This window comes from Eleginops maclovinus, chromosome 14 (genome assembly GCF_036324505.1).
Source record: "Eleginops maclovinus isolate JMC-PN-2008 ecotype Puerto Natales chromosome 14, JC_Emac_rtc_rv5, whole genome shotgun sequence".
Lineage (NCBI taxonomy): Eukaryota > Metazoa > Chordata > Actinopteri > Perciformes > Eleginopidae > Eleginops > Eleginops maclovinus.
The window spans coordinates 390,197-404,214 of NC_086362.1; the positions used below are offsets into that span (position 1 = coordinate 390,197).

The 14,018-nt window shown below is 46.0% G+C and overlaps 1 protein-coding gene across 4 annotated transcripts in view; it reads left to right on the forward strand.

Annotated features, from left to right (window-relative positions):
* The first annotated feature begins 7,458 nt into the window (after nt 1-7,458).
* Nucleotides 7,459-14,018, forward strand: part of LOC134875799 (ephrin type-B receptor 4b-like) — a 40,652-nt gene continuing 34,092 nt past the window's right edge. For 2 of the 4 annotated variants that reach the window (XM_063900451.1, XM_063900452.1), the window contains exons 1-3: nt 7,459-7,999; nt 10,558-10,628; nt 10,700-10,842. In XM_063900451.1, the coding sequence (XP_063756521.1) occupies nt 7,921-7,999; nt 10,558-10,628; nt 10,700-10,842 (293 nt within the window). In that variant the 5' untranslated portion in view covers nt 7,459-7,920. Of the gene's footprint in view, nt 8,000-10,534; nt 10,629-10,699; nt 10,843-10,881; nt 10,928-14,018 lie in introns of those variants that run through there. The other 2 variants (XM_063900453.1, XM_063900454.1) reach the window with 2 other exon arrangements.

Below are 14,018 nucleotides of genomic sequence, written 5' to 3' on the forward strand. Positions count from 1 at the left end.
CAGCCTAACATGAGGAGGGCTCGGTCTGAACCGGGCAGCAGCTCAGCTCATGCAGCACGAGAAGAGGATGTTATTGACTCTAGTGATGACGAACAATATGGACAGAGAGAGAGAATTCCCACATTACGCCAGAGTCAGTTCGATGGTGTGGGATCTTGGAGAGACTTTCTTTATCAGTTTGAAAGTTGTGCTAAGGCTAACCACTGGTCAGAGAGGACCATGGCTGTGCAGCTTAAATTCAGCCTGACCGGCGCAGCGGGTGCCATCATCCACAAAAATACCAGGTCCGCTCGATGGAGTTATCAGCGGATTGTGAGTGAGATCGAGGCAGCCTACGGGCCATGTTCGGAGCATGCTGCAGCCATCGGCATGGAACTAAGACAGAGAGTGAGAGGACCAGGTGAGGCCCTACACCTTTTAAGAGACGATATCTACAAGAAAATGTCCATTGTGTACGGTGACCGTACTGAGTTGGAGCAGGACAGTATCAGCGTGGAGGTATTCACCAACGCCCTGGCTGACGCAGAGTTAATTCAAAGGCTATTGGAGGAGAAGCCATGCACCCTGGCTAAAGCCTACGAGATAGCCCACAGGTATGAGGCCACCAGGCGGGCCGCCAGAGCCGTCACACAGCTAATGCAGCCTGGTCATCGTAACGCTTCAGAGCGGAGACCCAGGGCAGCTATGGTGTATGAAACTGCTGACGTGTCAGCCTGTAAAGACCCAGTGGGGGTGGCTGAAGAGTGAGCTGCGGAGCCCGCTAGCACCCCCAGAGGAGCACCAAGGTTTCACCAGCAGTGGCAGTCCAACAAAGCTAAACCTGTAAAAATGAACTTTAAAGAAGTCATCTGCCACAACTGTTCTGGAGCTGGGCACATACAGAGAAACTGCCCTTCTCCCCGCAAGCCCAAGCAGCATGCACTTAACACCAGCACTTCTCCGGCTCCTAATTCAGGTACGGTGGTCACATGCACTGAAGGCTCAGAAGACGATATGAGTATCAAAATACAGATACATGGACTGGAACTGTGTGCTCTGCTAGACTCTGGTGCTCGGCAGAATGTACTCCCCCTCCACCATTTCGACGCCATTGCCACTGCATCCAGGCCTCAAATCCAGTCATCCACCGTGCAAGGAGAAGTCAACCTGCTAGTGCGAGTCGGGAGCAACTTTATTATGGCAGAGACAGCTGACAATATGGAGGTTATTATGGGGCATCCTTTTCTGCTGCAGTCACAAGCTCACCAGGACTATGGTCACAAAGAAATCACTCTTCGGTGAGAGTGGCTCGCACAACAGTGTTGGAGTCAGGATGTGAGGATGTAGTGCCTGGTGCTGCCTGCCTCCTCAATGCTGTTTGTGGAGATATGATGTTGACACCCACCACAGGCTTCATTGAGAGACAGCATGTCCTGGCAGCCCTTGTCGTCGTCCAGACCCAGCAGTCCTCCAACCTCCCCATGAGAGTTTACAATACTGGCCCCACACCAGTAACGCTGAGGAAAGGGACAGTGGTTGGGGTCCTCCAGCCGGCAGAGGTGCTGGGGGACATGGATCTCCAACTGACCAGGAAACCCGCTGCCCCAGAGTCTAAGGACAATCCTGCTCTCCCTGTACCCAGCCATCTACAGCAGCCTTTCTCAAACTGTTTTCAGTCAGTGCACCTTTCAAAAGTGCATAAAATCCCAAGGCACCCCAATGTAAAATATGATTAAAAACGACACTGCATAACTGCATAGCCTAAACATAAATGCAAATGTCCTGTTTATTTAGACGGGACAGTAAAGTGCAACACGAACTGTGAATAGTAATAATGATAATAACAACTTTATAGGAACTTTATCTCGCAGCACCTTTAAAAACACAGAAGTGCTTCACAAAACAATAAACCAGTCACAAATGTCATAAAACCACAAGTAGTAAGCAAGAACTCCACAACAAATTGAGACCAGGAGAACTCAAATGAAGTGCCGGATGCAGTTAAAATAAAATAAAGGGGGTAGACATGACAACAAATAAAATGAGATACAATGAACAAGATAAGAAAAAGATGCAGGTTAAAAAATGTCATCATAGTCCTTGTTTCCATCCGTGTTTCCATCCGTGTTTCCATCCGTGTTTCCATCCGTGCCATCTGCGCACCTACACACACACACACACACACACACACACAATAATCCACAATGAGAGAGGAAGAGAGAGAGAGGTCGACGTGCACGCAGAGCGCAGGCAGGCTGAGGCTCCATGTTACAGTCAACCATGTCCGGATCTTGTGGGGCTTTTCTTTTTAAAAAACGATCCATGCTGTTGTTGCTTGTTCCTTGCTCTTTTTGAAATGAAATGTATTTTCGCAGTTAAATCAAACAATGCGCTGCGCTGGCCTCTGACCCCGGCGGGCGGGTCCGCGAGTCAGATTTGTACATTTAAATGTTTTAAAATAAAAATGATATACATTATCAACATTATTTACAATGTTAGTAATCCATTAGCAGGTAAAATAATGTATTTATGTATTCAGATTTAAATATTTTTTGGGTTTTTTTAATTTTTTTATGTCAGAATACGTAATTTTTTTGGCGGCACCCCTGACACAGTCAGAGGGCACCCCAGTGTGCCGCGGCACCCACTTTGAGAAAGGCTGATCTACAGGACATGTACACTGAGAGTTGTGCTCGGCTGTCTGAGGGGGACCTAGCTGGATTAGCCCACGTGCTAAAGTCATACAGTGATGTGTTCTCCACTGGACCTACCGATCTTGGCCGCACGAACATAGTGCAGCATGACATTCAGACCACTCCAAGGCCTCCTGTGAAACAGCCACCACGCGGAATGGCCAGAGACAAACAGATCACTGCAGACCAGCAAGTACAGCAGAGCCTGGAGGCTGGCGTAGCCCAACCCAGCAACAGCGGCTGGGCTGCACCAATTGTATCTTATCTATTTACACATTACATGAGCGAAAAGGAGCAGGGAGAAGAATGCATCTTATTTAGCCTGCCCCTTACTCAAAACATGAATAAACAATCAAAATAAATGGTCTGTCAATTATATGAAATATTTAAAACAAATACAAATGTACTTATTATAAAGTAGTGATTCCTGAACCTATCACTTTGGATATCACAATTCAACATGTTTTAAAGCGCTTCAGAAACCCCACACAGGTCAGTGACTCTGAGACTCTATTTGATCCTTTCAGTAAAAACTTAGCCTTTAGCTTAGCGGTGGTGGAACGAAGTCATGTGACCGTGCTGTAGTTCCTTTATAGCCCAACATTAGCCTCCTTTAGCTTAGCGGTGGTGACCTGAAGTCATGTGACCGTGCTGTAGTTCCTTTATAGCCCAACATTAGCCGCCTTTAGCTTAGCGGTGGTGGAACGAAGTCATGTGACCGTGCTGTAGTTCCTTTATAGCCCAACATTAGCCTCCTTTAGCTTAGCGGTGGTGACCTGAAGTCATGTGACCGTGCTGTAGTTCCTTTATAGCCCAACATTAGCCGCCTTTAGCTTAGCGGTGGAGACGTGAAGTCATGTGACCGTGCTGTAGTTCCTTTATAGCCCAACATTAGCCTCCTTTAGCTTAGCGGTGGAGACGTGAAGTCATGTGACCGTGCTGTAGTTCCTTTATAGCCCAACATTAGCCTCCTTCAGCTTAGCGGTGGAGACGTGAAGTCATGTGACCGTGCTGTAGTTCCTTTATAGCCCAACATTAGCCTCCTTCAGCTTAGCGGTGGTGACCTGAAGTCATGTGACCGTGCTGTAGTTCCTTTATAGCCCAACATTAGCCGCCTTTAGCTTAGCGGTGGTGGAACGAAGTCATGTGACCGTGCTGTAGTTCCTTTATAGCCCAACATTAGCCGCCTTTAGCTTAGCGGTGGTGACCTGAAGTCATGTGACCGTGCTGTAGTTTCTTTATAGCCCAACATTAGCCGCCTTTAGCTTAGCGGTGGTGGAACGAAGTCATGTGACCGTGCTGTAGTTCCTTTATAGCCCAACATTAGCCACCTTTAGCTTAGCGGTGGTGACCTGAAGTCATGTGACCGTGCTGTAGTTCCTTTATAGCCCAACATTAGCCGCCTTTAGCTTAGCGGTGGTGACCTGAAGTCATGTGACCGTGCTGTAGTTCCTTTATAGCCCAACATTAGCCGCCTTTAGCTTAGCGGTGGTGGAACGAAGTCATGTGACCGTGCTGTAGTTCCTTTATAGCCCAACATTAGCCGCCTTTAGCTTAGCGGTGGTGACCTGAAGTCATGTGACCGTGCTGTAGTTCCTTTATAGCCCAACATTAGCCGCCTTTAGCTTAGCGGTGGTGGAACGAAGTCATGTGACCGTGCTGTAGTTCCTTTATAGCCCAACATTAGCCGCCTTTAGCTTAGCGGTGGTGACCTGAAGTCATGTGACCGTGCTGTAGTTCCTTTATAGCCCAACATTAGCCGCCTTCAGCTTAGCGGTGGTGGAACGAAGTCATGTGACCATGCTGTAGTTCCTTTATAGCCCAACATTAGCCGCCTTTAGCTTAGCGGTGGAGACGTGAAGTCATGTGACCGTGCTGTAGTTCCTTTATAGCCCAACATTAGCCGCCTTCAGCTTAGCGGTGGTGGAACGAAGTCATGTGACCGTGCTGTAGTTCCTTTATAGCCCAACATTAGCCGCCTTTAGCTTAGCGGTGGAGACGTGAAGTCATGTGACCGTGCTGTAGTTCCTTTATAGCCCAACATTAGCCTCCTTTAGCTTAGCGGTGGTGACCTGAAGTCATGTGACCGTGCTGTAGTTCCTTTATAGCCCAACATTAGCCTCCTTTAGCTTAGCGGTGGTGACCTGAAGTCATGTGACCGTGCTGTAGTTCCTTTATAGCCCAACATTAGCCGCCTTTAGCTTAGCGGTGGTGACCTGAAGTCATGTGACCGTGCTGTAGTTCCTTTATAGCCCAACATTAGCCGCCTTTAGCTTAGCGGTGGTGGAACGAAGTCATGTGACCATGCTGTAGTTCCTTTATAGCCCAACATTAGCCGCCTTTAGCTTAGCGGTGGAGACGTGAAGTCATGTGACCGTGCTGTAGTTCCTTTATAGCCCAACATTAGCCGCCTTCAGCTTAGCGGTGGTGGAACGAAGTCATGTGACCGTGCTGTAGTTCCTTTATAGCCCAACATTAGCCGCCTTTAGCTTAGCGGTGGAGACGTGAAGTCATGTGACCGTGCTGTAGTTCCTTTATAGCCCAACATTAGCCTCCTTTAGCTTAGCGGTGGTGACCTGAAGTCATGTGACCGTGCTGTAGTTCCTTTATAGCCCAACATTAGCCTCCTTTAGCTTAGCGGTGGTGACCTGAAGTCATGTGACCGTGCTGTAGTTCCTTTATAGCCCAACATTAGCCTCCTTTAGCTTAGCGGTGGTGACCTGAAGTCATGTGACCGTGCTGTAGTTCCTTTATAGCCCAACATTAGCCGCCTTTAGCTTAGCGGTGGTGGAACGAAGTCATGTGACTCTTTAAAGTAGAGACTCTACATACTGATATACACCTGAACATCAGCAGGAGAGGACTCTTTAAAGTAGAGACACTACATGCTGATATACACCTGAACATCAGCAGGAGAGGACTCTTTAAAGTAGAGACACTACATACTGATATACACCTGAACATCAGCAGGAGAGGACTCTTTAAAGTAGAGACTCTACATACTGATATACACCTGAACATCAGCAGGAGAGGACTCTTTAAAGTAGAGACACTACATACTGATATACACCTGAACATCAGCAGGAGAGGACTCTTTAAAGTAGAGACTCTACATACTGATATACACCTGAACACCAGCAGGAGAGGACTCTTTAAAGTAGAGACGCTACATACTGATATACACCTGAACATCAGCAGGAGAGGACTCTTTAAAGTAGAGACTCTACATACTGATATACACCTGAACATCAGCAGGAGAGGACTCTTTAAAGTAGAGACACTACATACTGATATACACCTGAACATCAGCAGGAGAGGACTCTTTAAAGTAGAGACCCTACATACTGATATACACCTGAACATCAGCAGGAGAGGACTCTTTAAAGTAGAGACGCTACATACTGATATACACCTGAACATCAGCAGGAAAGGACTCTTTAAAGTAGAGACGCTACATACTGATATACACCTGAACATCAGCAGGAGAGGACTCTTTAAAGTAGAGACTCTACATACTGATATACACCTGAACATCAGCAGGAAAGGACTCTTTAAAGTAGAGACGCTACATACTGATATACACCTGAACATCAGCAGGAGAGGACTCTTTAAAGTAGAGACTCTACATACTGATATACACCTGAACATCAGCAGGAGAGGACTCTTTAAAGTAGAGACTCTACATACTGATATACACCTGAACATCAGCAGGAGAGGACTCTTTAAAGTAGAGACGCTACATACTGATATACACCTGAACATCAGCAGGAGAGGACTCTTTAAAGTAGAGACGCTACTGATATACACCTGAACATCAGCAGGAGAGGACTCTTTAAAGTAGAGACACTACATACTGATATACACCTGAACATCAGCAGGAGAGGACTCTTTAAAGTAGAGACTCTACATACTGATATACACCTGAACATCAGCAGGAGAGGACTCTTTAAAGTAGAGACTCTACATACTGATATACACCTGAACATCAGCAGGAGAGGACTCTTTAAAGTAGAGACACTACATACTGATATACACCTGAACATCAGCAGGAGAGGACTCTTTAAAGTAGAGACACTACATACTGATATACACCTGAACATCAGCAGGAGAGGACTCTTTAAAGTAGAGACACTACATACTGATATACACCTGAACATCAGCAGGAGAGGACTCTTTAAAGTAGAGACTCTACATACTGATATACACCTGAACATCAGCAGGAGAGGACTCTTTAAAGTAGAGACACTACATACTGATATACACCTGAACATCAGCAGGAGAGGACTCTTTAAAGTAGAGACTCTACATACTGATATACACCTGAACATCAGCAGGAGAGGACTCTCTAAAGTAGAGACACTTCATAAACCTGAACATCAGCAGAAGAGGACGCTGGCTCTGGGGTAGGGGGCGGGACTAACACCTGTCTGTCAGCTTCCCCTCTTCCTGTTTGACAGACAGGTGAAACTTTCCCACAATCCTCCTCCGTTGCCTCTTAACCCCCCCCCCCCCCACACACACAGTTTTTATTAAACTCAGCAAAATAAAGTCACAGTTAGCAGTTTAGAGTAAATCCCAGAGTGTGTCTGACTTCCATCAGAATGAAAGCTTTACATATTTTTTTTTAAATGTGTGTTTATTAGAGCGACAGACAGGCAGAGAGCGGCAGACACATTCCTGCGCGGCACTCTGATGATTGACAGATTGGACAGCTAATCACAGACCGGAACACTTGAACGGCGTATCCTCGTAGCCAATCACAGGCGGCAGCGGGCAAGGAGGCGTGTCTTCTCGTGTTTCTCCGAGCTGAAACTTTTTGCTGCTTTTGTTCGGAAGTTTCTGTGTAGCTTTAAACCGGGAATACCGGGAACACCGAGGATACTGGGACACAGCAGGACGACAGAGCTCTCACCGTCGAGAGGAGCATGATATGAACTGGGTATTCCTATGATTTTCTTCGGGAGATCCACTGACCCCTCTCCTCTTTCTAATCCGCCTCTCGGAGACTCTTTCTCGGCCTCGGAGGCCGCCGCGCCCCGCTCCTCTTCTCCGGAGCATAGACTAATATTTAAGAAGAACCAGATGTGAGAGGATTACCGGGAGTTTACCCGCTCTGCCCCCGCTTTCAATCACCCTTTGGGGAGTCTTTCCTTCTGGCCTGCGTTCTGGAAGAGTTACTCCATGAGGCTCCTCTCAGCCCGCTGAGCACCGCCTCTCTGCCCGGAGAGGAGACGCTGTTCCCGGGGAGATGGAGGCTGAGAACCTGGCCTCCTGCTCCGGGCTGAGGCTGCTGCCGCTGCTGGTGCTCTGCTGCTGGGCAGAGGAAGGTACACACCTCTCATATTTATTACTCATTTCATATTATATTAGCAGTATGGGCGGTGGTGGCGAAGTCCATAGGGACTTGGCATGGGAACTAAAAGGTCACCAGTTCAAGTCCCCGACAGACCAAGTGCTACCGTGGTGTCCCTGAGCAAGGCACTGTTCCCTACACTGCTACCCACGCTGCTACCCACACTGCTCCCCGGGCGCCGTACACATGACAGCCCACTGCTCCCAACAGTAGTATGGTTCCCTCCGTGGGACGTTTAAGGGTTCCTTCTTCTATTACTTATATTTATTATATTTATATATTACCTATATTTATTATACATTATGTTATATTTATAATTTACTATTTATTATATGCTAACTACATATATTATATATTTATTACATATTTATTGTATGTATTACATGTTTTATAGATTCTTCATTCATCTCTAATCGCTCCTGTGTAACAGCAGCAGTGTGTTCAGGCATTAAAATAATTAAAGGTGAAATAAAGAAGAAACTTAATCAAATTAAAACATAGAATATTATCTAATAAATAAATGATACACCGTATGAAATATTCTGAATGAATTCAAATGTTCAATAAAAGAAATATTAAAGTCTCTGTGCAGAGAGAGAGCAGCTTGGTGTGCAGTCCGGTTACTGTCAGGGGGTCTCATGGTGAACCCCTTGGTGTGCAGCCCGGTTACTGTCAGGGGGTCTCATGGTGAACCCCTTGGTGTGCAGCCCGGTTACTGTCAGGGGGTCTCATGATGAACCCCTTGGTGTGCAGCCCGGTTACTGTCAGGGGGTCTCATGGTGAACCCCTTGGTGTGCAGTCCGGTTACTGTCAAGGGGTCTCATGGTGAACCCCTTGGTGTGCAGCCCGGTTACTGTCAGGGGGTCTCATGGTGAACCCCTTGGTGTGCAGTCCCGTTACTGTCAGGGGGTCTCATGGTGAACCCCTTGGTGTGCAGCCCGGTTACTGTCAGTGGGTCTCATGGTGAACCCCTTGGTGTGCAGTCCGGTTACTGTCAGGGGGTCTCATGGTGAACCCCTTGGTGTGCAGCCCGGTTACTGTCAGGGGGTCTCATGGTGAACCCCTTGGTGTGCAGCCCGGTTACTGTCAGGGGGTCTCATGGTGAACCCCTTGGTTTGCAGTCCGGTTACTGTCAGGGGGTCTCATGGTGAACCCCTTGGTGTGCAGCCCGGTTACTGTCAGGGGGTCTCATGGTGAACCCCTTGGTGTGCAGCCCGGTTACTGTCAGGGGGTCTCATGGTGAACCCCTTGGTGTGCAGTCCCGTTACTATCAGGGGGTCTCATGGTGAACCCCTTGGTGTGCAGTCCCGTTACTGTCAGTGGGTCTCATGGTGAACCCCTTGGTGTGCAGTCCCGTTACTATCAGGGGGTCTCATGGTGAACCCCTTGGTGTGCAGTCCGGTTACTGTCAGGGGGTCTCATGGTGAACCCCTTGGTGTGCAGTCCGGTTACTGTCAGGGGGTCTCATGGTGAACCCCTTGGTGTGCAGCCCGGTTACTGTCAGGGGGTCTCATGGTGAACCCCTTGGTGTGCAGCCCGGTTACTGTCAGGGGGTCTCATGGTGAACCCCTTGGTGTGCAGTCCCGTTACTGTCAGTGGGTCTCATGGTGAACCCCTTGGTGTGCAGTCCCGTTACTCAGTGGGTCTCATGGTAACCCCTGGTGTGCAGTCCGTTACTGTCAGGGGGGGTCTCATGGTGAACCCCTTGGTGTGCAGTCCCGTTACTATCAGGGGGTCTCATGGTGAACCCCTTGGTGTGCAGTCCGGTTACTGTCAGGGGGTCTCATGGTGAACCCCTTGGTGTGCAGTCCGGTTACTGTCAGGGGGTCTCATGGTGAACCCCTTGGTGTGCAGTCCGGTTACTGTCAGGGGGTCTCATAGTGAACCCCTTGGTGTGCAGTCCGGTTACTGTCAGGGGGTCTCATGTTGAACCCCTTGGTGTGCAGCCTGGTTACTGTCAGTGGGTCTCATGGTGAACCCCTTGGTGTGCAGTCCGGTTACTGTCAGGGGGTCTCATGGTGAACCCCTTGGTGTGCAGTCCGGTTACTGTCAGGGGGTCTCATGGTGAACCCATTGGTGTGCAGTCCGGTTACTGTCAGGGGGTCTCATGGTGAACCCCTTGGTGTGCAGTCCGGTTACTGTCAGGGGGTCTCATGGTGAACCCCTTGGTGTGCAGTCCGGTTACTGTCAGGGGGTCTCATGGTGAACCCCTTGGTGTGCAGTCTGATGGCTACAGGCTCAAAGGAGTTTCCCAGCTGTTAGTGCTGTGCCGATTTGGGATGAGTCTGTGAACGTACTCCTCATCTTCACTAGCTCTGCATGGAGGGGGAGGGGTTATCCAGGATACTGTCCTGTGTGTGTGTGTGTGTGTGTAGCTGTTAGGAGCAGTGGGCTGCCATATGTACGGAGCAGTGTAGGGAATGGTGCCCTGCTCAGGGACACCACTTTGCCACCAACGCCCTAAGGTGGTGGAATGAGGAATGAATCGAAATGAATACCTGTCTTTCAGCCTCTCACCTGTCTCTCTCTCAGAGGTGTTGATGAACACTAAGTTGGAGACTTCTGATCTCCACTGGACCAATCACCCGGCAGAGGATCCTCAGGTAAGCGCTGTTAGCTCAATGCTAATGCTCCCATTGATTCTTATGGAGGATGCTAACGGATGTGTCCTCAGTGGGACGAGGTGAGTGGAGTGGACGACGAGCAGAACAGCGTCCGGATCCACGAGATCTGCACCCCCGACAGCCCAGACTCCTATTGGCTGAGGACGCGCTGGATCCCCCGGGGGGCGGCAACCACACTCTATGTGGAGATCCGGTCCGTCCAATCACACGCTGACACACAGACACACCGGCCAATCATCAGAGATAACCTGCAACCAGACAGAGTTCACATTACACCAGTTCAGTACACCAGTTCAATACACCAGTTTATTAAACCAGTTCATTAAACCAGTTCAGTACACCAGTTCAGTACACCAGTTCAATACACCAGTTCATTAAACCAGTTCAATACATCAGTTCATCAGTTACACCAGTTCAATACACCAGTTCATTAAACCAGTTCAATACATCAGTTCATTAAACCAGTTCATTAAACCAGTTCATTAAACCAGTTCAGTACACCAGTTCAATACACCAGTTCAGTACACCAGTTCATTAAACCAGTTCAATACATCAGTTCATTAAACCAGTTCATTAAACCGGTTCAGTACCCCAGTTCATTAAACCAGTTCCTTACACCAGTTCATTAAACCAGTTCATTACACCAGTTCAGTACACCAGTTCAGTACACCAGTTCATTAAACCAGTTCATTAAACCAGTTCAGTAAACCAGTTCAATACATCAGTTCATTAAACCAGTTCAATACATCAGTTCATTAAACCAGTTCATTAAACCAGTTCAGTACCCCAGTTCATTAAATCAGTTCAATACATCAGTTCATTAAACCAGTTCATTAAACCAGTTCAGTACCCCAGTTCATTAAACCAGTTCATTAAACCAGTTCTTTACCCCAGTTCATTAAACCAGTTCAGTACACCAGTTCATTAAACCAGTTCATTAAACCAGTTCAATACATCAGTTCATTAAACCAGTTCAGTACCCCAGTTCATTAAACCAGTTCATTAAACCAGTTCAGTACACCAGTTCAGTACACCAGTTCAATACACCAGTTCATTAAACCAGTTCAATACATCAGTTCATTAAACCAGTTCATTAAACCAGTTCATTAAACCAGTTCAGTACACCAGTTCAATACACCAGTTCAGTACACCAGTTCATTAAACCAGTTCAATACATCAGTTCATTAAACCAGTTCATTAAACCGGTTCAGTACCCCAGTTCATTAAACCAGTTCCTTACACCAGTTCATTAAACCAGTTCATTACACCAGTTCAGTACACCAGTTCAGTACACCAGTTCATTAAACCAGTTCATTAAACCAGTTCAGTAAACCAGTTCAATACATCAGTTCATTAAACCAGTTCATTAAACCAGTTCAGTACCCCAGTTCATTAAATCAGTTCAATACATCAGTTCATTAAACCAGTTCATTAAACCAGTTCAGTACCCCAGTTCATTAAACCAGTTCATTAAACCAGTTCTTTACCCCAGTTCATTAAACCAGTTCAGTACACCAGTTCATTAAACCAGTTCATTAAACCAGTTCAATACATCAGTTCATTAAACCAGTTCAGTACCCCAGTTCATTAAACCAGTTCATTAAACCAGTTCAGTACACCAGTTCAGTACACCAGTTCATTAAACCAGTTCATTAAACCAGTTCATTAAACCAGTTCATTAAACCAGTTCTTTACCCCAGTTCATTAAACCAGTTCATTAAATCAGTTCAGTACACCAGTTCAGTACCCCAGTTCATTAAACCAGTTCATGAAACCAGTTCATTAAACCAGTTCAGTACACCAGTTCAGTACACCAGTTCATTAAACCAGTTCATTAAACCAGTTCAGTACACCAGTTCAGTACACCAGTTCATTAAACCAGTTCATTAAACCAGTTCATTAAACCAGTTCATTAAACCAGTTCAGTACCCCAGTTCATTAAACCAGTTCATTAAACCAGTTCAGTACACCAGTTCAGTACCCCAGTTCATTAAACCAGTTCATGAAACCAGTTCATTAAACCAGTTCAGTACACCAGTTCAGTACACCAGTTCATTAAACCAGTTCATTAAACCAATTCAGTACCCCAGTTCAGTACACCAGTTCATTAAACCAGTTCCTTAAACCAGTTCATTAAACCAGTTAAGTACCCCAGTTCATTAAACCAGTTCAGTACCCCAGTTCAGTACACCAGTTCATTAAACCAGTTCCTTAAACCAGTTAAGTACCCCAGTTCATTAAACCAGTTCAGTACACCAGTTCATTAAACCAGTTCATTAAACCAGTTCATTAAACCAGTTCAGTACACCAGCTCATTAAACCAGTTCATTAAACCAGTTAAGTACCCCAGTTCATTAAACCAGTTCAATACACCAGTTCATTAAACCAGTTCATTAAACCAGTTCAGTAAACCAGTTCATTAAACCAGTTCATTAAACCCATTCAGTACACAAGTTCATTAAACCAGTTAAGTACCCCAGTTTCATTAACCAGTTCAGTACACAGTTCAGTACACCAGTTCATTAAACCAGTTCATTAAACCAGTTCAGTACCCCAGTTCATTAAAGTAGTTCAGTACCCCCAGTTCATTAAACCAGTTCATTAAACCAGTTCATTAAACAAGTTCATTAAACCAGTTCATTAAACCAGTTCAGTAAACCAGTTCATTAAACCAGTTCATTACCCCAGTTCATTAAACCCGCTCAGTACACCAGTTCATTAAACCAGTTCATTATACCAGTTCATTAAACCAGTTCAGTAAACCAGTTCATTAAACCAGTTCATTACCCCAATTCATTAAACCAGTTCAATACACCAGTTCATTAAACCAGTTCAGTACACCAGTTCATTAAACCAGTTCATTACACCAGTTCATTAAACCAGTTCAGTACCCCAGTTCATTAAACCAGTTCATTAAACCAGTTCATTAAACCAGTTCAGTAAACCAGTTCAGTACCCCAGTTCATTAAACCAGTTCATTAAACCAGTTCATTAAACCAGTTCATTAAACCAGTTCAGTACACCAGTTCAGTAAACCAGTTCATTAAACCAGTTCATTACACCAGTTCATTAAACCAGTTCATTACCCCAGTTCATTAAACCAGTTCATTAAACCAGTTCATTAAACCAGTTCAGTAAACCAGTTCATTAAACCAGTTCATTAAACCAGTTCATTAAACCAGTTCATTAAACCAGTTCATTAAACCAGTTTCATTAAACCAGTTCATTAAACCAGTTTATTAAACCAGTTCATTAAACCAGTTCATTAAACCAGTTATTAAACCAGTTCATTAAACCAGTTCATTAAACCAGTTCATTAAACCAGTTCATTAAACCAGTTCAGTAGACCAGTTCATTAAACCAGTTCAG